At 53.3% G+C, this 25,408-nt stretch overlaps 1 protein-coding gene across 1 annotated transcript; it reads right to left on the bottom strand.

Moving 5' to 3' along the window:
* Positions 1 to 831: 831 nt before the first annotated feature.
* LOC130860997 (mucin-3A-like) lies at positions 832 to 20,139 on the bottom strand. The gene is made up of 29 exons (XM_057749506.1): positions 19,949 to 20,139; positions 17,476 to 18,032; positions 16,300 to 17,058; positions 15,575 to 15,757; positions 14,188 to 14,847; positions 13,661 to 13,843; positions 12,472 to 13,233; positions 11,747 to 11,929; positions 10,790 to 11,319; positions 10,114 to 10,160; positions 9,833 to 10,062; positions 9,157 to 9,405; positions 8,876 to 9,058; positions 8,644 to 8,742; positions 8,128 to 8,298; positions 7,378 to 7,491; positions 6,958 to 7,096; positions 6,730 to 6,848; positions 5,107 to 6,066; positions 4,901 to 5,002; positions 3,848 to 3,963; positions 3,676 to 3,734; positions 2,916 to 3,064; positions 2,459 to 2,524; positions 1,939 to 2,101; positions 1,582 to 1,758; positions 1,404 to 1,492; positions 1,050 to 1,096; positions 832 to 867 (listed from the first exon to the last, which is right to left on the bottom strand). The coding sequence occupies exons 1-29, from the start codon at positions 20,137 to 20,139 to the stop codon at positions 832 to 834; spliced, it is 7,323 nt and encodes a 2,440-aa protein (XP_057605489.1).
* Between the last annotated feature and the right edge of the window lie 5,269 nt (positions 20,140 to 25,408).

The raw sequence follows: 25,408 nt of genomic DNA, 5'->3' as shown, positions 1-25,408 counted from the left end.
TTGGGGGTGACAGGAAGAATGGAGCCTCAGAATGGGGGCCCTGGCCTAGAGAACACAATCTAGGGTCCTAAGATGCAGAGGGCAACTGTACCTAGCTAGGGATGGGGGGTGTGGAGGAGGGAGGATTTAGGACTGGGACACCAAGATGGGGGTGGGGGGCAGGGGAGGAATTAGGGCTGAGGGAACATGTATGGGGAAGGTGCAGACACTGGAGGAGATGCAAGGCTGGGTGCTGGGGTGTGGGGAGGAGTGACTAAAGAAGTGGGTTCAGAGGGTAGAGGGTTTAAGGGATGGAGGCAAGGGGTCCAGCAGGGAGTTACATAAGGAGCAATTAGGAGGATGGGACGGGCTGCAGCCTGGTTACAGGCATGGGGTGAGGAACGGGCAGTAGGGATGCACACAGGGTAAGGAGAGATGGAGGCCTGAGCCCCGGATAAGGATGTGGGGATGGGGGATCTGAGAGAAGCCCCAAAACATGAGGGCCAACACAGGAAGGTGCACTGGGACAGAGGTCTGACCGAGCACATCTGGGTTTCACAATAACCCCATGAGGTATCAGGATGAGTGGGCCACACTCATTTCACAGGGAAAACTGAGGTTTGGAGAAGTTACTGACTTGCCCCTGGTCCCACAGTGGAAGAGCCTGGATTTGAACTGGGTCTCCAGGTGGGTTTCACACAAGTTGGGAAAAGGATGCAGGTCAGGGGGAAGTCTGATTTTGCCCAAGGAAACCAGGAGACTGAGCCACGCGAGTCCATGGCCATCTCTTCAAAGGCAGGGCAGAGGGTTCCCTCTGCTGTCCCGCGCAGGATGGAGAAGGCAATGCGGGGCTCACAGTGAGGTCACCGCAGGTTTCTCGAAGTGCACCTGCCACAGAATTGGTGAGACAGGGAGTGAGAACAGGGAGCCACCCTGCTGGGGCTGGCTCAGAGGTCACTGCCTCCTTGCCTTGGTCCAGCCCCTTGGCATGAGCGGGGGGGAGGGGGGCATCAAAAGCTGGACCTGGGAGAGCTGCTTACCATCACTTCCCCCCTCCCCCCACCCCTCACCTTCACATTAGTGTCCACATTCTCCAAGGCCACATGGAAGTTCTTATCTTTAAATACAGAGAAAGAAAAGAGAATGAGGGGAGGGAGAGGGAAGAGGTGGGGAGCAAAAGGGAGAGGGAAGGGCACATGAGGAAGGCAGGGCCTCAGGGGGCTCTTGCGTCCCTGTGCCTGCCCTGCGGGGACGGCCTGTGCAGGCCCTGTGCAGGCCTTAGTAGGGGGCGAGGAAGCCGCGAGGCAAACTCTGGGGCAGGAGATATGTGCCTGTCTCGGGCAAGAGAGGCCCTCTGGTCCTGCCCTGGCCAAAATGATGCCCAGGGAAGCCCCTGTCCCTCTTCCCCAGGAGACAGGACTCACATGTTCCGTCATCCTCGAAGCCCGAGTTAGAAAAAGACCCGGTGGTGTTCTCATCCCAGGTCTCTAACCACTTCCTGTCGTCCCAGGACCTGCCAGACGGGCGCCGCATTGTCAGGGCAGGGCCGCCCGGTCTGGGCCCCCTTTGCCACCCTCACCCCTCCACCCCCAGCGCACTCACCGGCCTCCGCCTTGGCCGCCCCTCCTCCGGGAGCGCGCGACGAAGATGCCCAGCGCCACCAGCAGCAGCAGCAGCAGCAGCGCCGCGGCCCCCGCCAGGCCTCCCACCAGCGCCTTCCAGGAGATGGCCACCTCGCAGCGCGGGCCCGAGAACCAGTGCGTGTCCGTGGAGAAGCAGCTGGGGGAGGAGGTCCACAGGTCACACACCCCCACCACCTCCAGGGCCTTACGCCCCGGGACCACGCGGGTACCGGCCGGTGGGCGGGGGTCCACGCGGGAGAGAGTGGGCGGGGCCTCCGACGGGGCCGGCTGAGCGGAGCCGGGTGATTGGCCCAGCTGGCTGTGGGCGGGGCCTCACCGGCAGGCAGGACCGCTCTTCTGCAGAACGCACTGGCCCTGATGACAGTCCAAGGCGCCGTCCACGCCCGCCGTGCATTTGGTGCCACAGCGGAGCTTGTTCTCCTCCAGCAGGGGGAAGTAGAAATCCTCGTAGCCCGGGGCAGCAGCGCGGCGACAGATGGCTAGGGGGTAGGTAGGGGGTTACAGAGGCAAAGACCTCATCGGCCCTACTCTGGGGCCTGGCTATAATGACCCTGAAAATGGATGAGAAGGGCTACATTTCCGAGGGTGGGGTGTCGAGCGGTAGACCCTGGGGTTAGATGAGAGGAGGGCAGGCCCCTCACCCTCTCCTCACCCTCCCTGCTGGTCCGCAGGTGGAAGGACTAACAAGGGCCAGGCAGGCAGCCCTGCTAGGTCCACACCGCTTGCCTCCCCAAAGGGTCTCCCTCTTCTCTTTTGGAAATTTCAATAGGCAGATGTCCCTTGTGGGAGGGGTCATGGCGTCCTGGGGCCACTCAGTCCTTAGCCCCACCTCTCACCTTCCGGGGTCAGCTCTGTCCTGGTGTTGTTGTTCACCTTGATGGAGTCAGGCTTAAAACACAGGACTGGGAGGGGCCACAGGCACAGGTGGAATTGGGAGAGGCACAAAGAGGGGCAGAGAGGACTTGGTCAGTATGGGGGAAGGGTGGATGGGTCACAAGGGAAGGCCCCCTTGGCCTCCCTCACGTCCCCTGAATAGTCAGGGGTCCTCAGCCACCCTGGTAACCATGAGCAGAACTGTCTCTTCCCCTGCCCCCTGGTTCGGGCCAACCTCTCCTTAGCCCCATCCTTGACCCAGTTGTCTGGGGACCTGCGTCTCCTCTCCCAACCTGCCAGAGGTAACACAGGGCTGGCACCTGACCCCAGGAGGCCCCTGTCTGAGCTGGAGCAGGCTGGGATGGTGGCTGTGACCTTTACCCCTCCGTCCAGCCCAAGGCCCCCACAGCCTCTGCTCACCTTGGTCATTCTGGCAGCTGTCCGCGTCCTGGCTGACATTCTGGAGCTCCTCCTTCAAGGCCACTTTCACCTTCTCATACTCGCTCTCTAGCTGGACGCTGAAGGGTAACTCCACCTGGACCAGATAGTCCACCACAATGCTGCCATTCCTGAGGGGGGCAAGGGGGCAAGAAGCCTTAAAAGGTGCCCAGGCCTGGGCCACCATAGGTCTGTAGAAGGGCACTCCCAGTCCAACCACAACTAGGTGGGTGTTGGCAGGAAGGGGGCAGTGAGCTGGGATTCAAGACACATTATGTCGAGAAGGGGCTGCCAGCATCTCTGCCTTTGTCAGCCTGGGCAGGCGGGACGAGGAATGATTGACATTCTCTTTGCATTGCCTCAGCCATAATCAAACCAGACCCTCCTGGGATCTTTGCCTCCCTCTTGCTGACCCATCCAGCAAGCAGGTGCCAACCAGAGAGAGACCAGCTATAGTCCAGATGCCAGGTGCCATCCCTCATGCACCACCACCCTGTATGTCCCAGTCAATCATTCTCCTCCCAACATGCTTCGAGAGGAGGGGTGACATCCCTCCTACAGAGAAATGACTCCAGAAAACGATTGCAAAATATCCCCCATGGAGTGGTTCCCTTGCATCCTCCCTCTATCCCTCTCTTTATGACATCTGATGATCCCCAAGGCAAGGGATGGCTTCCCCAGCCCTTCTTTGTGCATTCTCCCCCCACCTGACAGCCTCCACAGCCCCGGAAGGGTCTCCTACCTCAGAGAAAGGATCACCACCTCCTTGAAGCCCTGCACATTTTGGTAAACCTTCTTCATCTGAAATGCCAAAAATGCTGGGCTCACATCTGAACATCCAGACCAGAGAGCACCCAGGGACCCAAGCTACATTCCAGGGGCGGACCTTCGAGTTCCCTCCCCTTCCCTCTCACCTGATCCCGGAAGGTGTTCGTGAAATCCCTGTAGGCCTTAGAAGTGTTGTCACTGAGGTCATGGGAGAACTCTTGGTCGACAGACACCTCCATGCCCACTTCCGCTTCCACTGTGTCTGCACACAACATGCCCTGCTCTGGTCACTTCACCATCCACTCCTTTCTGACGTCACCACCATCACCACCCCAACCCCCTTCCCCCTCTCCATGTTCCCTGAGGACTGACTGAATAGAAGGAGGGAGAGAGGTAGGAATTCTGGGATGAGCTGTCCTGAGATGTGAGAAACACTGGAAGTTGGGATGTCCAGCAGTCAGGCCTGTGGTCTCTCCCTTGTCCGCCCCAGTGGGAAGCAGAATAATGGCCCCTGTGTAATCCCCAGAACCTGGGAATGTATTATGCTACATGGCAAGGAGGAATCAAAGTGTCAGATGGAGCAAAGGGTACTACTCAGCTGACTTTAATATGGGAAAATTAACATGGACTATCCGGGTGGGCCCAGTGTAATCACAAGGGTGCACAGCAGTGGAAGAGGGAGGCAGAAGAAGCCAGAATCAGTCAGAGGCAGATGTGAGCATGGAAAAAAGGCACAGAGACGCAATGCTGCTGCCATGAAGATGGAGCGAGGGGCCTTGAGACAAGGAATGTGGGCCACTCACGAACCTGGAAAGGGCAAAGAATTGGATTCTCCCCTAGGGCCTCCAGAAAGAATGCAGCCCTGCCAACACCTTGATGTTAGCCCTGCAAGACTCATGTTGGACTGCTTATCTACAGAATTGAACAGTAATAAATTTGCCTTTTTCATCTGCTAAGCTTGTGGTAATTTGTCACAGCAGAGATTAAAACCTAACACAACTCCAATAGCCCAGACCGGGAGGAGGTCTCAGGAAAGAGAGTGGCCCCAGCCACCTCCCGGAGGTGAGGGTGGAGAGTAGGCATGGTGTGGGGTAGAGGAGAGCATGAGGGAGAAAGCAAGGATGCAGGGATTTGGCAAAATGGCTGGGCCCATTAGCATCAGTGGCACCTCCCAAGAGACGGTGCAGAGAGCAACTCACCCAGATCTATCTGTTCCACAGCAAACTCGCAGTGGGAGCCAGAGAAAGTGCTGGGGCATAAGCACTTGCCCTGCATCCAGGTGCCACCATGGTAACAAATGCCTGGGTAGCACAGGAGAAAAGGGAAGTTCAGGACAGGACTGACCTTGCTCTTGGGAATTTAGCAGGAGAGGGAGGAGAAGCAACAAGCAGGCAGGAGATCCAACCTGGTGTTGTGATCAAGCTAGACGGTGTGGTCATCTGAGTCGTGGTCGAAGTTGTGCTAGATGACGGAAGGGTGGAGAGGGTCTTGGTGGTAATTACCGGCCTCCCTGGAGTGCTGGTGATGGGTGAGGTGGGGTGTGTCAACTTGCTTGAAGTCATCATGGCAGTTGAAAAGCTGCTACTCGGTTTCAGGGTCTCTGGGGGGCTCGTGAAGCTGGCCATGTGGGAGGTGGTTACAAAGTTGGAGCTGATCTGGGTCCCACTGGTGGGTCTTTGTGTGCTGGTGAAATCCGTGTTAACGGGGGTGGTTCCAGGGCTGACAGAACTGGCAGCATCTGTCATGTTGGTGGGGTCAGTTTCCAGAATGGATGTAGAAGTGTCCGTTTTTGCAGGGAACACAGTTGTCCTAATGGTGGAACTGGGAGAGGTGGCCATCTCAGTAGCAGAGGTAAAAACTGATAATGGGATGGTGACTGGAGCAGTAACTTCAGGATTTGGACCCACCTCTGTACATGGTGTAGTGGGAGAAGCAGACACTATTGTAACCGATATTGATTCCGGACATTGGGTAGTGGAAGCAAGAGTCAACATGGTGGTGGTTTGGGTAGGAGAGGTCATTAGGGAAGACATGGTGGGAGAAGTTCTGGTAGGTTCAGATGATGAAAGAGAAGGAAAAGCAGTGCCAGAAGAAGACCCTGTGTTTTCTGCACTGGACATACGAGAGGAGGTAGGAAAAGAATTACTTGTCATAGAGACCATTGAACTTGTGCTAAAGGAAGATAGAGATGATATTGTTATTGCGGGTATTGAAGAGGAGATGATGGTACTAAAAGGGGTACTTATCGCACTAGTAGAAGTACTTAACCCAGGGAAAGGTGAGGATGTAGAAACACTTGAGGTACTCAGAGCTCTTATCGAGGTGGGTGTTGTTACCATGTTTGTGGTCCCAGTCTTTAGTGCTTCTGTGGTTGAGGGAGTGGTAAAAGTTCCCATAATCAAGGTGGCAGGGGTTGAAGTATAGGTGGGTGTGGTGATTTCAGTTGTGGTTGTGGTGAAAGTACTAATCAGAGATGGAGGGGTGGATGTGGACTGGGTGGTAGGGATTGTAGAAATGAAGGTGAACAGAGGAGTAGTGTCTGAGGTCCAAGTGTGGACTGGTTCTGTGGTTGGGGAAGAAGGAAAAGATAGAGGTATACTGGATGTTGACAAGGTATTGGAGGTAACTGAAATAAAGGTGGGAGATGTCTGGAGGTAGACTGTATTCCATTCCGTGACTAAGGACGTGCTTGGAGGGGTAGCAGTAATATCTGTCGTTAGAGACTCTGTAGAACTGATACTGACAAGAGGAACTGTAGTTTTCATAGTGGATGAAGGCAGAGAGGTGGTATCCCTCGTCTTGGCAATTTGCGTAGTAGTGGCAGTGGACAGGGAGAGTCCCAAGGTACTGGATGTCAGGTATGTATTAGTGGAAGTGGATGCCAAGGTGGTTTCTTCAGTTGTGTGCAGTGCATTTGTGCTCCTTGTAGATGAGGTGATATTCTCTGTCTGAATAGATGTAGTAGGGGAGGATGTAGGTGTAAGAGCAATGCTTGCGGTGAGGGAGGAATTTGCAGGACTCTCAGTACCGGTGAAAATGGAAGTCAGAGCAGGCATGGTGAATGAGGTGGTGACATTACCAAATGTTGTGTCTGTATTGTGGAGGGTAGGGGAAGATGGAATGATATTTGTAGGGGAGGGTGAGGTGCTGGAAACAGCAACTGCAGAGCTGAGTTGGGGCATGGAGTTTGATGGACGAGTGGTACTTGTTGAAGAGTAGTCAGTGGTAGAGGCTGCCATGGTAGGAGCTCCAGTACTCACAGATGATGGTGGCATAGTTGTCGATGTCCGCATGATAGAAGAGGCAGGGAGGGATGCGGTAAATGCAGATGTGGCGGTGCTGCCACTTAAGTAGCTGAGTGCAGGGATGAGGACTAAAGTGCTTTCTGGACTTCTCTGCATGGGTGTGGTTACCAGGAGAGTGGTAGGGCCAATGGTAGTTTCCAAAGTGGAGGCAGGAGGCAAAGGGCCTGGGATTGCACGTGCAATGCCTAGAGTGTCGATGGAAGTGAAGATTTCCCTTATGGACCTGTTGGAATAACTGTTGGGAGATGATGGGAGGGGGGTGGTTTGGGTAGTGCGGATGGTGCTAATCAGGGTGGACAAGGGGCTCGTGTTTGTGGCCAAAGTGGAGCCTGGCTCTGTGGTTGTGGCAGGTGGAGAGGACTGAGACACACTCGTGGACGATGTCACGGTATTAGTGGCCACGGGAGTAGAGGTGGTGGATGCAGTAGAATATGCATTGCTCGTGGGAGTGGCAAATGATGTGACTGAAGGATGAGAGGTACCCCCTGCCATGAGAGACTGTGTAGAGGTGTCACCGAAAGGAGCCACAGTGGTCAGGAGGGGAGCATTGTTGCTGGTTGCAGGTGAGGTGGTACTCTGTGTCTGAGTGGCCATGCTAGTGCTGGGAGACATGGAAGAGGACCCCACAGATGTGGCTGGAATGCTTGTGGAGGGGAAGGGAGTCCCCGAGCGGGGGGTACTCGTGTACATGGATGTCACACTAGGCATGGTGGCGGAGGTTGAGATGACACTGGATGTTGTGCCTCTGTTGTGGGTGGTGGGGGATGATGGGTTGATATCTGTGGGCATGGGTGAAGTGCTGGAAAGAGGGAGTGTGGAGCTGAGGTCTGTTGCGGAGGTCCATGGAAGAGTGGTGCTGGTCGAAGGGGATTCAGTGGTGGCTGGAGTCCTGGTAGGGGCTGTGGCACTCACAGAGGATGGCGGTGTTGTTGTGGACGTCTGCACAACGGTAGAGGCAGGGAGAGATGAGGTGGAAGCAGATGTGGCTGTGCTGCCGGTGGCGAGGATGGTTGAAGAGGTGAGGACCGAAGAGCTTTCTGGTGTGGTCGGGATGGGTATGGTGACCAGGTGAGTGGTCGCTCCCGGGGTGGTTTCCTGAGTGGAGGCAGTAGTCAAAGTGCCTGTGATGGAGGTGGTAGTGGCTGCAGTGGCCGTGGAAGTGTCGGTTTCAGCTGTGGACCTGGTGGGGGTACTTGTCGGAGACGAAAGGATGGAAGCGGTGTGGGTAGCGGAGGTTGTGCTAATCAGGGTGGACAAGGGGCTCGTGTTTGTGGCCAAAGTGGAGCCTGGCTCTGTGGTTGTGGCAGGTGGAGAGGACTGAGACACACTCGTGGACGATGTCACGGTATTAGTGGCCACGGGAGTAGAGGTGGTGGATGCAGTAGAATATGCATTGCTCGTGGGAGTGGCAAATGATGTGATTGAAGGATGAGAGGTACCCCCTGCCATGAGAGACTGTGTAGAGGTGTCACCGAAAGGAGCCACAGTGGTCAGGAGGGGAGCATTGTTGCTGGTTGCAGGTGAGGTGGTACTCTGTGTCTGAGTGGCCATGCTAGTGCTGGGAGACATGGAAGAGGACCCCACAGATGTGGCTGGAATGCTTGTGGAGGGGAAGGGAGTCCCCGAGCGGGGGGTACTCGTGTACATGGATGTCACACTAGGCATGGTGGCGGAGGTTGAGATGACACTGGATGTTGTGCCTCTGTTGTGGGTGGTGGGGGATGATGGGTTGATATCTGTGGGCATGGGTGAAGTGCTGGAAAGAGGGAGTGTGGAGCTGAGGTCTGTTGCGGAGGTCCATGGAAGAGTGGTGCTGGTCGAAGGGGATTCAGTGGTGGCTGGAGTCCTGGTAGGGGCTGTGGCACTCACAGAGGATGGCGGTGTTGTTGTGGACGTCTGCACAACGGTAGAGGCAGGGAGAGATGAGGTGGAAGCAGATGTGGCTGTGCTGCCGGTGGCGAGGATGGTTGAAGAGGTGAGGACCGAAGAGCTTTCTGGTGTGGTCGGGATGGGTATGGTGACCAGGTGAGTGGTCGCTCCCGGGGTGGTTTCCTGAGTGGAGGCAGTAGTCAAAGTGCCTGTGATGGAGGTGGTAGCGGCTGCAGTGGCCATGGAAGTGTCGGTTTCAGCTGTGGACCTGGTGGGGGTACTTGTCGGAGACGAAAGGATGGAAGCGGTGTGGGTAGCGGAGGTTGTGCTAATCAGGGTGGACAAGGGGCTCGTGTTTGTGGCCAAAGTGGAGCCTGGCTCTGTGGTTGTGGCAGGTGGAGAGGACTGGGACACACTCGTGGACGATGTCACGGTATTAGTGGCCACGGGAGTAGAGGTGGTGGATGCAGTAGAATATGCATTGCTCGTGGGAGTGGCAAATGATGTGACTGAAGGATGAGAGGTACCCCCTGCCATGAGAGACTGTGTAGAGGTGTCACCGAAAGGAGCCACAGTGGTCAGGAGGGGAGCATTGTTGCTGGTTGCAGGTGAGGTGGTACTCTGTGTCTGAGTGGCCATGCTAGTGCTGGGAGACATGGAAGAGGACCCCACAGATGTGGCTGGAATGCTTGTGGAGGGGAAGGGAGTCCCCGAGCGGGGGGTACTCGTGTACATGGATGTCACACTAGGCATGGTGGCGGAGGTTGAGATGACACTGGATGTTGTGCCTCTGTTGTGGGTGGTGGGGGATGATGGGTTGATATCTGTGGGCATGGGTGAAGTGCTGGAAAGAGGGAGTGTGGAGCTGAGGTCTGTTGCGGAGGTCCATGGAAGAGTGGTACTGGTCGAAGGGGATTCAGTGGTGGCTGGAGTCCTGGTAGGGGCTGTGGCACTCACAGAGGATGGCGGTGTTGTTGTGGACGTCTGCACAACGGTAGAGGCAGGGAGAGATGAGGTGGAAGCAGATGTGGCTGTGCTGCCGGTGGCGAGGATGGTTGAAGAGGTGAGGACCGAAGAGCTTTCTGGTGTGGTCGGGATGGGTATGGTGACCAGGTGAGTGGTCGCTCCCGGGGTGGTTTCCTGAGTGGAGGCAGTAGTCAAAGTGCCTGTGATGGAGGTGGTAGCGGCTGCAGTGGCCGTGGAAGTGTCGGTTTCAGCTGTGGACCTGGTGGGGGTACTTGTCGGAGACGAAAGGATGGAAGCGGTGTGGGTAGCGGAGGTTGTGCTAATCAGGGTGGACAAGGGGCTCGTGTTTGTGGCCAAAGTGGAGCCTGGCTCTGTGGTTGTGGCAGGTGGAGAGGACTGGGACACACTCGTGGACGATGTCACGGTATTAGTGGCCACGGGAGTAGAGGTGGTGGATGCAGTAGAATATGCATTGCTCGTGGGAGTGGCAAATGATGTGACTGAAGGATGAGAGGTACCCCCTGCCATGAGAGACTGTGTAGAGGTGTCACCGAAAGGAGCCACAGTGGTCAGGAGGGGAGCATTGTTGCTGGTTGCAGGTGAGGTGGTACTCTGTGTCTGAGTGGCCATGCTAGTGCTGGGAGACATGGAAGAGGACCCCACAGATGTGGCTGGAATGCTTGTGGAGGGGAAGGGAGTCCCCGAGCGGGGGGTACTCGTGTACATGGATGTCACACTAGGCATGGTGGCGGAGGTTGAGATGACACTGGATGTTGTGCCTCTGTTGTGGGTGGTGGGGGATGATGGGTTGATATCTGTGGGCATGGGTGAAGTGCTGGAAAGAGGGAGTGTGGAGCTGAGGTCTGTTGTGGAGGTCCATGGAAGAGTGGTACTGGTCGAAGGGGATTCAGTGGTGGCTGGAGTCCTGGTAGGGGCTGTGGCACTCACAGAGGATGGCGGTGTTGTTGTGGACGTCTGCACAACGGTAGAGGCAGGGAGAGATGAGGTGGAAGCAGATGTGGCTGTGCTGCCGGTGGCGAGGATGGTTGAAGAGGTGAGGACCGAAGAGCTTTCTGGTGTGGTCGGGATGGGTATGGTGACCAGGTGAGTGGTCGCTCCCGGGGTGGTTTCCTGAGTGGAGGCAGTAGTCAAAGTGCCTGTGATGGAGGTGGTAGCGGCTGCAGTGGCCGTGGAAGTGTCAGTTTCAGCTGTGGATCTGGTGGGGGTACTTGTCGGAGACGAAAGGATGGAAGCGGTGTGGGTAGCGGAGGTTGTGCTAATCAGGGTGGACAAGGGGCTCGTGTTTGTGGCCAAAGTGGAGCCTGGCTCTGTGGTTGTGGCAGGTGGAGAGGACTGAGACACACTCGTGGACGATGTCACGGTATTAGTGGCCACGGGAGTAGAGGTGGTGGATGCAGTAGAATATGCATTGCTCGTGGGAGTGGCAAATGATGTGATTGAAGGATGAGAGGTACCCCCTGCCATGAGAGACTGTGTAGAGGTGTCACCGAAAGGAGCCACAGTGGTCAGGAGGGGAGCATTGTTGCTGGTTGCAGGTGAGGTGGTACTCTGTGTCTGAGTGGCCATGCTAGTGCTGGGAGACATGGAAGAGGACCCCACAGATGTGGCTGGAATGCTTGTGGAGGGGAAGGGAGTCCCCGAGCGGGGGGTACTCGTGTACATGGATGTCACACTAGGCATGGTGGCGGAGGTTGAGATGACACTGGATGTTGTGCCTCTGTTGTGGGTGGTGGGGGATGATGGGTTGATATCTGTGGGCATGGGTGAAGTGCTGGAAAGAGGGAGTGTGGAGCTGAGGTCTGTTGCGGAGGTCCATGGAAGAGTGGTACTGGTCGAAGGGGATTCAGTGGTGGCTGGAGTCCTGGTAGGGGCTGTGGCACTCACAGAGGATGGCGGTGTTGTTGTGGACGTCTGCACAACGGTAGAGGCAGGGAGAGATGAGGTGGAAGCAGATGTGGCTGTGCTGCCGGTGGCGAGGATGGTTGAAGAGGTGAGGACCGAAGAGCTTTCTGGTGTGGTCGGGATGGGTATGGTGACCAGGTGAGTGGTCGCTCCCGGGGTGGTTTCCTGAGTGGAGGCAGTAGTCAAAGTGCCTGTGATGGAGGTGGTAGCGGCTGCAGTGGCCATGGAAGTGTCGGTTTCAGCTGTGGACCTGGTGGGGGTACTTGTCGGAGACGAAAGGATGGAAGCGGTGTGGGTAGCGGAGGTTGTGCTAATCAGGGTGGACAAGGGGCTCGTGTTTGTGGCCAAAGTGGAGCCTGGCTCTGTGGTTGTGGCAGGTGGAGAGGACTGGGACACACTCGTGGACGATGTCACGGTATTAGTGGCCACGGGAGTAGAGGTGGTGGATGCAGTAGAATATGCATTGCTCGTGGGAGTGGCAAATGATGTGACTGAAGGATGAGAGGTACCCCCTGCCATGAGAGACTGTGTAGAGGTGTCACCGAAAGGAGCCACAGTGGTCAGGAGGGGAGCATTGTTGCTGGTTGCAGGTGAGGTGGTACTCTGTGTCTGAGTGGCCATGCTAGTGCTGGGAGACATGGAAGAGGACCCCACAGATGTGGCTGGAATGCTTGTGGAGGGGAAGGGAGTCCCCGAGCGGGGGGTACTCGTGTACATGGATGTCACACTAGGCATGGTGGCGGAGGTTGAGATGACACTGGATGTTGTGCCTCTGTTGTGGGTGGTGGGGGATGATGGGTTGATATCTGTGGGCATGGGTGAAGTGCTGGAAAGAGGGAGTGTGGAGCTGAGGTCTGTTGCGGAGGTCCATGGAAGAGTGGTACTGGTCGAAGGGGATTCAGTGGTGGCTGGAGTCCTGGTAGGGGCTGTGGCACTCACAGAGGATGGCGGTGTTGTTGTGGACGTCTGCACAACGGTAGAGGCAGGGAGAGATGAGGTGGAAGCAGATGTGGCTGTGCTGCCGGTGGCGAGGATGGTTGAAGAGGTGAGGACCGAAGAGCTTTCTGGTGTGGTCGGGATGGGTATGGTGACCAGGTGAGTGGTCGCTCCCGGGGTGGTTTCCTGAGTGGAGGCAGTAGTCAAAGTGCCTGTGATGGAGGTGGTAGCGGCTGCAGTGGCCGTGGAAGTGTCAGTTTCAGCTGTGGACCTGGTGGGGGTACTTGTCGGAGACGAAAGGATGGAAGCGGTGTGGGTAGCGGAGGTTGTGCTAATCAGGGTGGACAAGGGGCTCGTGTTTGTGGCCAAAGTGGAGCCTGGCTCTGTGGTTGTGGCAGGTGGAGAGGACTGAGACACACTCGTGGACGATGTCACGGTATTAGTGGCCACGGGAGTAGAGGTGGTGGATGCAGTAGAATATGCATTGCTCGTGGGAGTGGCAAATGATGTGACTGAAGGATGAGAGGTACCCCCTGCCATGAGAGACTGTGTAGAGGTGTCACCGAAAGGAGCCACAGTGGTCAGGAGGGGAGCATTGTTGCTGGTTGCAGGTGAGGTGGTACTCTGTGTCTGAGTGGCCATGCTAGTGCTGGGAGACATGGAAGAGGACCCCACAGATGTGGCTGGAATGCTTGTGGAGGGGAAGGGAGTCCCCGAGCGGGGGGTACTCGTGTACATGGATGTCACACTAGGCATGGTGGCGGAGGTTGAGATGACACTGGATGTTGTGCCTCTGTTGTGGGTGGTGGGGGATGATGGGTTGATATCTGTGGGCATGGGTGAAGTGCTGGAAAGAGGGAGTGTGGAGCTGAGGTCTGTTGCGGAGGTCCATGGAAGAGTGGTGCTGGTCGAAGGGGATTCAGTGGTGGCTGGAGTCCTGGTAGGGGCTGTGGCACTCACAGAGGATGGCGGTGTTGTTGTGGACGTCTGCACAACGGTAGAGGCAGGGAGAGATGAGGTGGAAGCAGATGTGGCTGTGCTGCCGGTGGCGAGGATGGTTGAAGAGGTGAGGACCGAAGAGCTTTCTGGTGTGGTCGGGATGGGTATGGTGACCAGGTGAGTGGTCGCTCCCGGGGTGGTTTCCTGAGTGGAGGCAGTAGTCAAAGTGCCTGTGATGGAGGTGGTAGTGGCTGCAGTGGCCGTGGAAGTGTCGGTTTCAGCTGTGGACCTGGTGGGGGTACTTGTCGGAGACGAAAGGATGGAAGCGGTGTGGGTAGCGGAGGTTGTGCTAATCAGGGTGGACAAGGGGCTCGTGTTTGTGGCCAAAGTGGAGCCTGGCTCTGTGGTTGTGGCAGGTGGAGAGGACTGAGACACACTCGTGGACGATGTCACGGTATTAGTGGCCACGGGAGTAGAGGTGGTGGATGCAGTAGAATATGCATTGCTCGTGGGAGTGGCAAATGATGTGATTGAAGGATGAGAGGTACCCCCTGCCATGAGAGACTGTGTAGAGGTGTCACCGAAAGGAGCCACAGTGGTCAGGAGGGGAGCATTGTTGCTGGTTGCAGGTGAGGTGGTACTCTGTGTCTGAGTGGCCATGCTAGTGCTGGGAGACATGGAAGAGGACCCCACAGATGTGGCTGGAATGCTTGTGGAGGGGAAGGGAGTCCCCGAGCGGGGGGTACTCGTGTACATGGATGTCACACTAGGCATGGTGGCGGAGGTTGAGATGACACTGGATGTTGTGCCTCTGTTGTGGGTGGTGGGGGATGATGGGTTGATATCTGTGGGCATGGGTGAAGTGCTGGAAAGAGGGAGTGTGGAGCTGAGGTCTGTTGCGGAGGTCCATGGAAGAGTGGTGCTGGTCGAAGGGGATTCAGTGGTGGCTGGAGTCCTGGTAGGGGCTGTGGCACTCACAGAGGATGGCGGTGTTGTTGTGGACGTCTGCACAATGGTAGAGGCAGGGAGAGATGAGGTGGAAGCAGATGTGGCTGTGCTGCCGGTGGCGAGGATGGTTGAAGAGGTGAGGACCGAAGAGCTTTCTGGTGTGGTCGGGATGGGTATGGTGACCAGGTGAGTGGTCGCTCCTGGGGCGGTTTCCTGAGTGGAGGCAGTAGTCAAAGTGCCTGTGATGGAGGTGGTAGCGGCTGCAGTGGCCGTGGAAGTGTCAGTTTCAGCTGTGGATCTGGTGGGGGTACTTGTCGGAGACGAAAGGATGGAAGCGGTGTGGGTAGCGGAGGTTGTGCTAATCAGGGTGGACAAGGGGCTCGTGTTTGTGGCCAAAGTGGAGCCTGGCTCTGTGGTTGTGGCAGGTGGAGAGGACTGAGACACACTCGTGGACGATGTCACGGTATTAGTGGCCACGGGAGTAGAGGTGGTGGATGCAGTAGAATATGCATTGCTCGTGGGAGTGGCAAATGATGTGACTGAAGGATGAGAGGTACCCCCTGCCATGAGAGACTGTGTAGAGGTGTCACCGAAAGGAGCCACAGTGGTCAGGAGGGGAGCATTGTTGCTGGTTGCAGGTGAGGTGGTACTCTGTGTCTGAGTGGCCATGCTAGTGCTGGGAGACATGGAAGAGGACCCCACAGATGTGGCTGGAATGCTTGTGGAGGGGAAGGGAGTCCCCGAGCGGGGGGTACTCGTGTACATGGATGTCACACTAGGCATGGTGGCGGAGGTTGAGATGACACTGGATGTTGTGCCTCTGTTGTGGGTGGTGGGGGATGATGGGTTGATATCTGTGGGCATGGGTGAAGTGCTGGAAAGAGGGAGTGTGGAGCTGAGGTCTGTTGCGGAGGTCCATGGAAGAGTGGTGCTGGTCGAAGGGGATTCAGTGGTGGCTGGAGTCCTGGTAGGGGCTGTGGCACTCACAGAGGATGGCGGTGTTGTTGTGGACGTCTGCACAACGGTAGAGGCAGGGAGAGATGAGGTGGAAGCAGATGTGGCTGTGCTGCCGGTGGCGAGGATGGTTGAAGAGGTGAGGACCGAAGAGCTTTCTGGTGTGGTCGGGATGGGTATGGTGACCAGGTGAGTGGTCGCTCCCGGGGTGGTTTCCTGAGTGGAGGCAGTAGTCAAAGTGCCTGTGATGGAGGTGGTAGTGGCTGCAGTGGCCGTGGAAGTGTCGGTTTCAGCTGTGGACCTGGTGGGGGTACTTGTCGGAGACGAAAGGATGGAAGCGGTGTGGGTAGCGGAGGTTGTGCTAATCAGGGTGGACAAGGGGCTCGTGTTTGTGGCCAAAGTGGAGCCTGGCTCTGTGGTTGTGGCAGGTGGAGAGGACTGAGACACACTCGTGGACGATGTCACGGTATTAGTGGCCACGGGAGTAGAGGTGGTGGATGCAGTAGAATATGCATTGCTCGTGGGAGTGGCAAATGATGTGATTGAAGGATGAGAGGTACCCCCTGCCATGAGAGACTGTGTAGAGGTGTCACCGAAAGGAGCCACAGTGGTCAGGAGGGGAGCATTGTTGCTGGTTGCAGGTGAGGTGGTACTCTGTGTCTGAGTGGCCATGCTAGTGCTGGGAGACATGGAAGAGGACCCCACAGATGTGGCTGGAATGCTTGTGGAGGGGAAGGGAGTCCCCGAGCGGTGGGTACTTGTGTACATGGATGTCACACTAGGCATGGTGGCGGAGGTTGAGATGACACTGGATGTTGTGCCTCTGTTGTGGGTGGTGGGGGATGATGGGTTGATATCTGTGGGCATGGGTGAAGTGCTGGAAAGAGGGAGTGTGGAGCTGAGGTCTGTTGCGGAGGTCCATGGAAGAGTGGTGCTGGTCGAAGGGGATTCAGTGGTGGCTGGAGTCCTGGTAGGGGCTGTGGCACTCACAGAGGATGGCGGTGTTGTTGTGGACGTCTGCACAATGGTAGAGGCAGGGAGAGATGAGGTGGAAGCAGATGTGGCTGTGCTGCCGGTGGCGAGGATGGTTGAAGAGGTGAGGACCGAAGAGCTTTCTGGTGTGGTCGGGATGGGTATGGTGACCAGGTGAGTGGTCGCTCCCGGGGTGGTTTCCTGAGTGGAGGCAGTAGTCAAAGTGCCTGTGATGGAGGTGGTAGCGGCTGCAGTGGCCGTGGAAGTGTCGGTTTCAGCTGTGGACCTGGTGGGGGTACTTGGAGACGAAAGGATGGAAGCGGTGTGGGTAGCGGAGGTTGTGCTAATCAGGGTGGACAAGGGGCTCGTGTTTGTGGCCAAAGTGGAGCCTGGCTCTGTGGTTGTGGCAGGTGGAGAGGACTGAGACACACTCGTGGACGATGTCACGGTATTAGTGGCCACGGGAGTAGAGGTGGTGGATGCAGTAGAATATGCATTGCTCGTGGGAGTGGCAAATGATGTGATTGAAGGATGAGAGGTACCCCCTGCCATGAGAGACTGTGTAGAGGTGTCACCGAAAGGAGCCACAGTGGTCAGGAGGGGAGCATTGTTGCTGGTTGCAGGTGAGGTGGTACTCTGTGTCTGAGTGGCCATGCTAGTGCTGGGAGACATGGAAGAGGACCCCACAGATGTGGCTGGAATGCTTGTGGAGGGGAAGGGAGTCCCCGAGCGGGGGGTACTCGTGTACATGGATGTCACACTAGGCATGGTGGCGGAGGTTGAGATGACACTGGATGTTGTGCCTCTGTTGTGGGTGGTGGGGGATGATGGGTTGATATCTGTGGGCATGGGTGAAGTGCTGGAAAGAGGGAGTGTTAACAAGGTGTTCCTTGTAGTTAGAGAAGGCATAGTAGCAGAGGTAGACAGCATTGTTGGGGTAGGAGAATTCCTTGTGTGCATACTTGCAGTTGTTGAGCTAGTGCTTCTTGTGACATTAGTCAGAGTATCTAGAGTTGTGGTGGTATCTATGTCAATGGAAGATATTTGGCCCTTGGTTGTGGGAGTTTTCCCCGAGGTGGTGATACTGGGAAAATTGGTCACGGCTGAGGTGACTGTCTTGGTAGTTGCCACAGGATAAATACTGGTGGTGGTTCCCCGTGGCTTCTGTGTCACAGGCATGGTGGTGTAAGAGCTGGTGAAGGACACTTGGGTCTGTGCCATGCAGGTGGTGGTGGGGTACATGGTGGTGATAATAAAGTTGGTTGAACTAATGCACTCTGTTGTACCTGTATAGACAATCACCATAGGTGGAGTGGTTTCAACCTTGAAGACAAACTTGGACGTGGGGATTGTTGAGGTGTTGGAATTGACTGGTGATTTGAGCAATGTTTCAGGAATGGATTTCAGGTGGGGAGAGGTGATGACCGTCACAGGTAAGTTTTCTCTAGTGTCAGGAGTGGGAGAAGTTTTGGGGGTATTCAGTGGCCACCTTGCTGTGCCTATGGAGTGTGGGGGGTTGCTGAGAGTAGCATGCAAAAGTGCATTAGAGGTGGATGTGGCCATGGCTGAAGCTCCTGTATTGGTGGTAGAACAGAGGAATTCATTGGTAGGTTGTTTTATCACCATAACACCACATAGCTTACTCACACATTTTTCAGATACATGTCACAGAAGGTAGGAAATGCCATGAGTTCCTCCCCCATCAGAGGCAGTTTGGGGCTGGGGTCCTTCAAGATTCTAAAGGCCAACATCTGTCTGCTCCCCAGGACAGCCTCCCCAAGAGGAGTTGGGGTGGAGGGAGCCCTTAATCCCTTAATGCCTTGCCCACATGTCTGAGTACCGACCTTGCATTCTTGGGATGGCAGTGCTGAGCAAGCAGGTTCAGCAGAATGTCTTGCCTCCTCCCATCGCCACTCTGTCCCTCTCTCTTCACACACACACCTTTCCCTTCCTCTGCTCCCTCCCCTCGCCTTCAGCTGCTGCCTGAAGTCCTTGTCCCTTCTGGTTCTCCTCCCTCACCCTTTAGCCCACCTCTGCCCCTCTCCCTGTAACCCACTGCTCTCTGGTCTGACTCTCTCTTTAGAGAGAGAGAACCCAGCCAACCCTGGGCTGAGGGTGTAGACATGTCACGGACTTCAGGAGACAGAAGGGTCAGAGAGCAGATAGTTGCAAAGAGAATAACAATGGGAAAAGCAGAGATTGAAGCTCAGACTTCATGAAGTTTGAGAGACAAGGAGAGAGGACCACACTCAGGCTGAGGGACAGGACAGAAAAGGAAAATTCCAGAAAGAGGTACCTCAGCAGGCAGGCATGAGTCCTGGAGACCTTAAGGTGTAGCAGTGAGTGTTAATAAAAATAGATATATTTTCTATAACCAATTCTATTTTGGCCAAGGGGTTAATTAGCTTACAAACATGAGCCCCTCCCTCTACAGATGTCATCAACCCCACTTTACAGGTGATAAGAGTGAGGGTCAAAGATCTCATAATGCTGAGGGGGACTGGCAGGTACAGCAGTCGCCAGCAGGAAACACCCAAACCTCCTGCCCACTCAGAGTTAACTTTCGAATCTCAGACTCAGCACATCTGTGCTCTGAGAGCTGGGGTTTCACGTCTCAGCTTCGCTGGGCTGTCAGGGAGGTAGGGGAGGGCATCATGAAGGTTCCTGGCCCAGAGCCTTTAGAGAGAGGAGGTGGCCCCGAAGGTAAGCGAGAGTGAGGACCAGGGGACCTCAGGGTCGGGAAGGTCCAGGGCTGGGGGTCAGAAGCAGACACTGGGCGGGTCGCAGAGGGAGGGGAGTGCAGAGCAATTCTGAGGTTCCTGAGGGGTGGGAGACAGAAGGAGCAGGACCCCGCACCAGGTGGTCTCACAACCACCCTTTGGGACCCGTCAGGATCTCCCCCCACAGCCCTGCCAACGACAGCTGTGCCCAGAAGCATGGGCTGGGTCAGGGTGGGAGAGTCAGGGGCAGAGCCGGGGGAGGGGGCACAGGGACCAAAGGTGGAGACGCCCCAGAGAGAGCAGGGGGCCCCAGGGGCAGAGGCAGGCGCCCCCAGGAGGGCTGCACCAGTGCAAGTAAAGGGAGGGATAGAGTCCAGGGTGGAGGAAGCATCAGTGCTGGGGGAGCAGGAGCCACACGGGGAAGGGGGCTCAGAAAACTGAATCACAGTGGGAAGAGCACTCTTCCAGAAACAGGTTATCCCACCCTCCTGACGCGAGCAGGGACTCCTGCAAACCTGCTGGATCCCAGGTGGAGAGCAGCACCACTGGACCCAGCTTCCCTCTCCTCCCCTGCCTCAGTTCTCCCTGCGCCGAGAGCTCGGCGGGACCCCTCCTCAGCCTCCCCTTAGATCCCAGAGCCACCCACACACACACAGACCCCTGGCCTGGAACATCAAGAGGCTCTCCCCAGCCCACCCCCATCTCGCCCCCTTACCTGTGGCCGCCAGGGAGACCCTGAGCATCCAGAGGAGGAGGAGGACCCTGAGCAGCTGCATGGGTCCGGTGCCGCGGAGGCGGGGAGCAGGGCCAGCGCCGGCACTGGGGACAGCAGCGGGGAGGCGGCACGGTGTGCACGGCAGCACCAGCTGGAAGTTCTCTGCCCTGCTGGGCCTGCGGGCTGAGCATAGCTTCACCTTTGCACCGCCCTTTGCACCACTCTTCCTGCCTTCTCCCTGTATCTGCCACTGCTGCAGGAAGAAAGGACTTTCTAGAAGATACGTCAAGCCCAGGAGGTGTCAGCCCAGAGCTCCAACCCCAGCCTGCCTGGCCCACTCAGAGCAGTTCCCAGGACATTGCCCTGCCCTGCCCTTCCCCTGTGCCCCACCAAGAACTAGCAAAACTGGACAGAGAACACACCTGGCCAAGACCTTGGACTCCGGAGTCTGGGGCGTCACCTTAGTTTCATTTCCAGCTGCAGGGGTGGAGGGGGGAGATGAAGAGTTGTTTTCTGCATTCCCTTTGCCCCTCGCTCTTCCCACTCTCCATCCAGCCCTTAGCATGACTCTGGGGCTATGATCCCACCACCAGTGCCGGGCAACAATGCAGAATTCCATCAGAAGTCATTTTAATATCTGAGGATTTGGGCCAGGTCCCAGAAAAGGAAACACAGCTGGCTAGTAGAAACAATCCAACAAAATGACTGGTTTCGATCCAGCAGATTATCAGGTATTAGGAACTTAGATTCTATCCAGCATTGGGAAAAGTGGGAAGAATGAAAGCTCTTACCCAGCTGGAGGGAGGGTCAGTGTGTTGGGCTGCTTTATGCTTTAAAAAGGCAATTTGGGGACTTCCCTGGTGATCCTGTGGTTAAGACTCCATGCTCCCAATGCAGGGGGCCCAGGTTCCATCCCTCATCGGGGAACTAGATCCTGCATGCCACAATGAAGACCCCACATGCTCCAATGAAGATCCTGTACACCACAGTGAAGATCCCGCATGCCACAACTAAGACCACGCACAACCAAATAAATAAATAAATAAATAATTCAATTTGGTGGCGTCTATTAAAATTTTAAATCCATGCTCAAGGACCCAGTAATTCCACCTTTCCATCTCTGTGTTTAAGAAGCACACGGGGTTGTGGGGCGGGGGACGAAGGGGAAGCTGGGACCAAGTGAGAGAGTAGCATAGACATATACACACTACCAACTGTAAAATAGATAGGCAGTGGGAAGTTGCTGTATAAAAAGGGAGATCAACTCGATGATGGGTGATGCCTCAGAGGGCCAGGACAGGGAGGGTGGGAGGGAGTCGCGGGAGGGAGAGGATATGGGGATATATGTATAAATACAGCTGATTCACTTCGGTGTACCTCAAAAGCTGGTACAAGAGTGTAAAGCAATTATATTCCAATAAAGAGCTTAAAAAAAAAAAGAAGCACTTCAAGGAGGCATTCACGAGAGTGTTCATTGCCATCCAATTTATTGCAATTCCAATAGAAATTGGAAAAAACCCAAATAACCCTCCTAAGGAAACTAGAATGACTATGGACAAGTCACACTATAGATTACCATGCTCAAATCAAAAATAATGGTACCATTATGGCAAGACTCTCAGAATGTCTTGTTCAGTGAAACCAGTAGACACAGTTTTGTTAAAACACATACACACATGTCTCCTAAGAATACACAAATACACACACCTATGTGTATATATATACATATATATAAAAGTACATTCACACTTTGGGAAAGGCTCACTTACTCTAATAACAAGGAAAGGTTAGCTCAGAAAGTATAAATGAACTAAGGATGGGAATGACTGTCAGGCAAGTTTCACTTTATCTGTAGCTTTTAAATTTTACTTTGACAAACATCTCCTTGACCAAACTCTATACTGGCTCCTCTGAGTCCCCTTCTTTACTAAGCCTCAACCTTGAACTATAAACACTTGCATAGACACTAACATAGCTTCTAACCACTCAAGGCCCCATCCCTGGGATGACACCAGTCCTCCTTAAAATGCCTGCCTAAGAAAACTCAAGGCTGTCAAAAGAACTTACTGTTTGTTGCAGCCAACACCTGAAGACAGGTCTCCTGTCTCCTAGCCTTTGTGGAGAGTAGGAACCTAAATGTATAAGTGCCAGGTAGCAAATCGAGATGGATTTCACATGGACCACTCACCCCTTTTTGTAATTTTTCACTTTCCCAACACTGCTGAGCCATTGCTCACCCCCTTGCCTACACCTTCACTCTCCCTTTAAAATGTCACTTCTGGGCAAATCAAAGTGGAGTTCAGTTTATGTTAGACTTCTTTTCCTATTGCAATAGTATATTACTGAATAAAATCTGTCCTTACCACTTTAATGTTTGGCTTTGTTTATCTTTGACAACTTGGAGACTATATTATGTTTTTGAAGGTAATTTAAAAATAATTTAGAGGAGGATTCTGGGGATGCTATGGGCTTTGACACACCACGAATCTATCTCCCCACTTAAACAACAGTTGCATTAGCAGAATCTGTCTGATGTAACTATTTCAGAATTCTAGAGCCTATTGAAGGCTTGAAACTTCCAGGGAAAGACCTGCATGGTAACTTGCAAATTTCAGTTAATTTTGGACAATTTTAGCTCTTAGCACTGTAGCAGCTACCATTCAACACTTCCAGCCCCATGGCAGGCAGCTATGCATGTGTTCCTGGAGTTGCTTGCACACAGCTTGTGGGAGCTAGGGTAGGCAAAAAGGACCATGAACTCCAAATATCAGGGATCTGTGCTCTGATCCATTGGTTGCTGCTTCTGATCACATCAGTGCAGGAAAAGAGGTAGACAGCCATTGTTGTTGCACCCCCCCATTTTTGCTAGCCCCTCCCCCTCCATCTGAAATGACTTCTAGGTGATTTAAAGGGTCAACACCTCTCCCCCCTTCATTTTTCGTCTATTCTCCTTTTGGGAGTCAGACATTAAAGACTAGGACATTCAAAAACTACTATGCATATGGAGAAAATTAGAAAGTGGCCATGCATGCCCAGGGGCAGGATTAGAAAAGACCTGAGAAGACCTTAATTTGCACCTTATTCTGATCCTTGGCACAGACAAACCACAATGATCAAAAAATTAAAAAAACAAAAGAAAACAGCAAACCCTAGGGAAGGAGGAGAATCTGATTGCCAGAGCTGCCATCTTATTAAATTCAAATGTTTGACGTTCAACAAACAAGAAACAAAATATTAGTAAACCAAATTCAACATTACATTAAAAGGATCATGGGTCTTTCCTGGTGGTCCAGTGGTTGAGAATCCGCCTTCCAATGTAGGGGATGACCCCTGGTTGGGAAACTAAGATCCCACTGCCTCAGGGCACCTAAGCCCAGGTGTTCTAGAGCTCGCATGCCACAACTAGAGAGAAGCCCATGCTGCAAGGAAAGGTCCCACAAGCCTCAACAAAGACCCGACACAGCCAAATAAATAAATATTAAGAAAAAAAGGAAAGAAAGAATCACACATCATGATCAAGTGGGATTTATTTCAAGAATACAAGGATGGTTCAATATCTGCAGGTCAATCAACATGATACACCGCATTAACAAAATGAAAGATAAAAATTATATGATCATCCCATTGGATGCAGAAAAAGCATTTGATAAAGTTCAACAACTTAAGATTTTTTAAAAACCTCTCAATAAAATGCATATGAAGGCAACATACCTCTATATAATAAAGGCCTTATATGACAAGCCCACAGCTAGCATCATACTCAATGGTGAAAAACTGAAAACTACCCCTCTAAGATTAGGAAGAAGATAAGGATGCTCACCCTTGCCCCTCTTCTTCACATAGTATTAGAAGTCCTAGACAAGGCAGTTAGGCAAGAAAAAGAAATAAAAGGCATCCAAATTGCAAAGGAAGAAGTAAAATGTCACTAGTTGCAAGTGACATGACTTTATATGTAGAAAACACTAAAGACTGCACAAAAAAACTACTAGAAAAAAATAAACGAATACAGTAAAGTGTAGGGAATGAGATAAATATACAAAAATCTGCTGTGTTTCTCTATCCTAACAAGAAACTAAGAGAAAGAGAAATTAAGGAAAAAATCACATTTATAATCATAACAAAGAGAGTAAAATACCTAGGAATAAAATTAAATGAGGAAGTGAAAGACCTGCACAATAAAAACTGTAAGACATTGTTGAAAGAAATTGAAGAAGACACAAAGTAATGGAAAGATATTCTGTGCTCATGCCTCGTAGAGGTGTTCCCAAGTTCCTTTTAGTTTATCCCAGTGTGCCATATGAATATTCTTTTTTTAAAAAGACATTCTATGCTCATGGATGAGAAGAATTCACATTGTTAAAATGTTCATACTACCTAAAGCAGTCTACAGATTCAGTGCAATCCCCATCAAAACCCCAATGATGTTTTTCACAAAAATAGAACCAAAAGTTCTAAAATGTATAAGGAACTTCAAAAGACTCCACCAATCTGTTCTCTGATCAATGAGTTTTGATTTTGTTTTAGATTCCACATGTAAGTGAGATAATACAGTACTTGTCATTTCCTTTCTGAGTTATTTCATTTAGCATAGTGCATCCATGTGATTGCAAATGGCAAGATTTCCTTCTTTTTGTGGCTGAATAATATATGACTGTGTATATATATACCACATTTACTTTTCCACTCATCCATTGATGGACATGCAGTATCTTGGCTATTGTAGATAATGCTCCAATGAAAATGAGGATGCAGTTATGTTATCAAGTTAGGTTTTTTTTCCTTTGATAAATACCCAGAAGTGGAAATCCTAATAGTTCTACTTTTAATTTTTTTGAGGATCCTCCATACTGTTTTCCATAGTGGTTGCACCAATTCACATTCCCACCAACAGTCCACAGGGGCTCCCTCTTCTCCACTTCCTCTCCAACACTTGTTATTTCTTGTCTTTTTGATAACAGCCATTCTAACAGGTGTTAGGTGACATCTCACTCTGATTTTTATTTGCATTTCCCTGATGATCAGTGATGTTGAGCACATTTTCATGTACCTATTTTCTATCTGTGTCTGTAGTATGTTTATGATATAGAAATGTCACGGGGGGAGGGGGAAGATGGTGGCAAAGTAGAAGGACATGGAGTGCATCTCTTTTCACAGATGCATCAGGAATACATCAAAAGATTCAATAATTCCCACAGAAAACTGGCTGAACACTAGCAGAAGAACTTGGACACCAGAAAGAACTGCAAAGATCCCAACATAACTGGGTAGGACAGAGGGGGGCGGGGAAGGAGAAAGAGGAGGAAAAGAAAGGAAAGGGATGGGTCCTCCACTCTGGGGCGGAGGAAGCTGAAACAGAGGAGAGAGTGCCAAATTTGGGGAAATACCCCTTATCTGACAGGAAAACCCCCTCTCCAATGGGGAATTTGATTGGGTCAGAAGGAATTTGGGACGGTCTAAAGA

This window comes from Hippopotamus amphibius, chromosome 9 (assembly GCF_030028045.1).
Source record: "Hippopotamus amphibius kiboko isolate mHipAmp2 chromosome 9, mHipAmp2.hap2, whole genome shotgun sequence".
NCBI lineage: Eukaryota > Metazoa > Chordata > Mammalia > Artiodactyla > Hippopotamidae > Hippopotamus > Hippopotamus amphibius.
Note: the sequence above shows the minus strand (reverse complement) of the source record. Positions and strands in the feature narration are given on the sequence as shown.

Bases quoted from the DNA above. Each gene is read 5' to 3' on its own strand.
- LOC130860997 (XM_057749506.1), bottom strand. From the start codon at position 20,139: ATGCTCAGCCCGCAGGCCCAGCAGGGCAGAGAACTTCCAGCTGGTGCT. The intron at 13,844-14,187 runs GTACCTCTCATC...GCCTCCACTCAG, and splicing joins ACAGTCTCTCATGGCAGGGG to GAAACCACCCCGGGAGCGAC. The intron at 3,735-3,847 runs GTGAGAGGGAAG...TTGGCATTTCAG, and splicing joins CGAACACCTTCCGGGATCAG to ATGAAGAAGGTTTACCAAAA.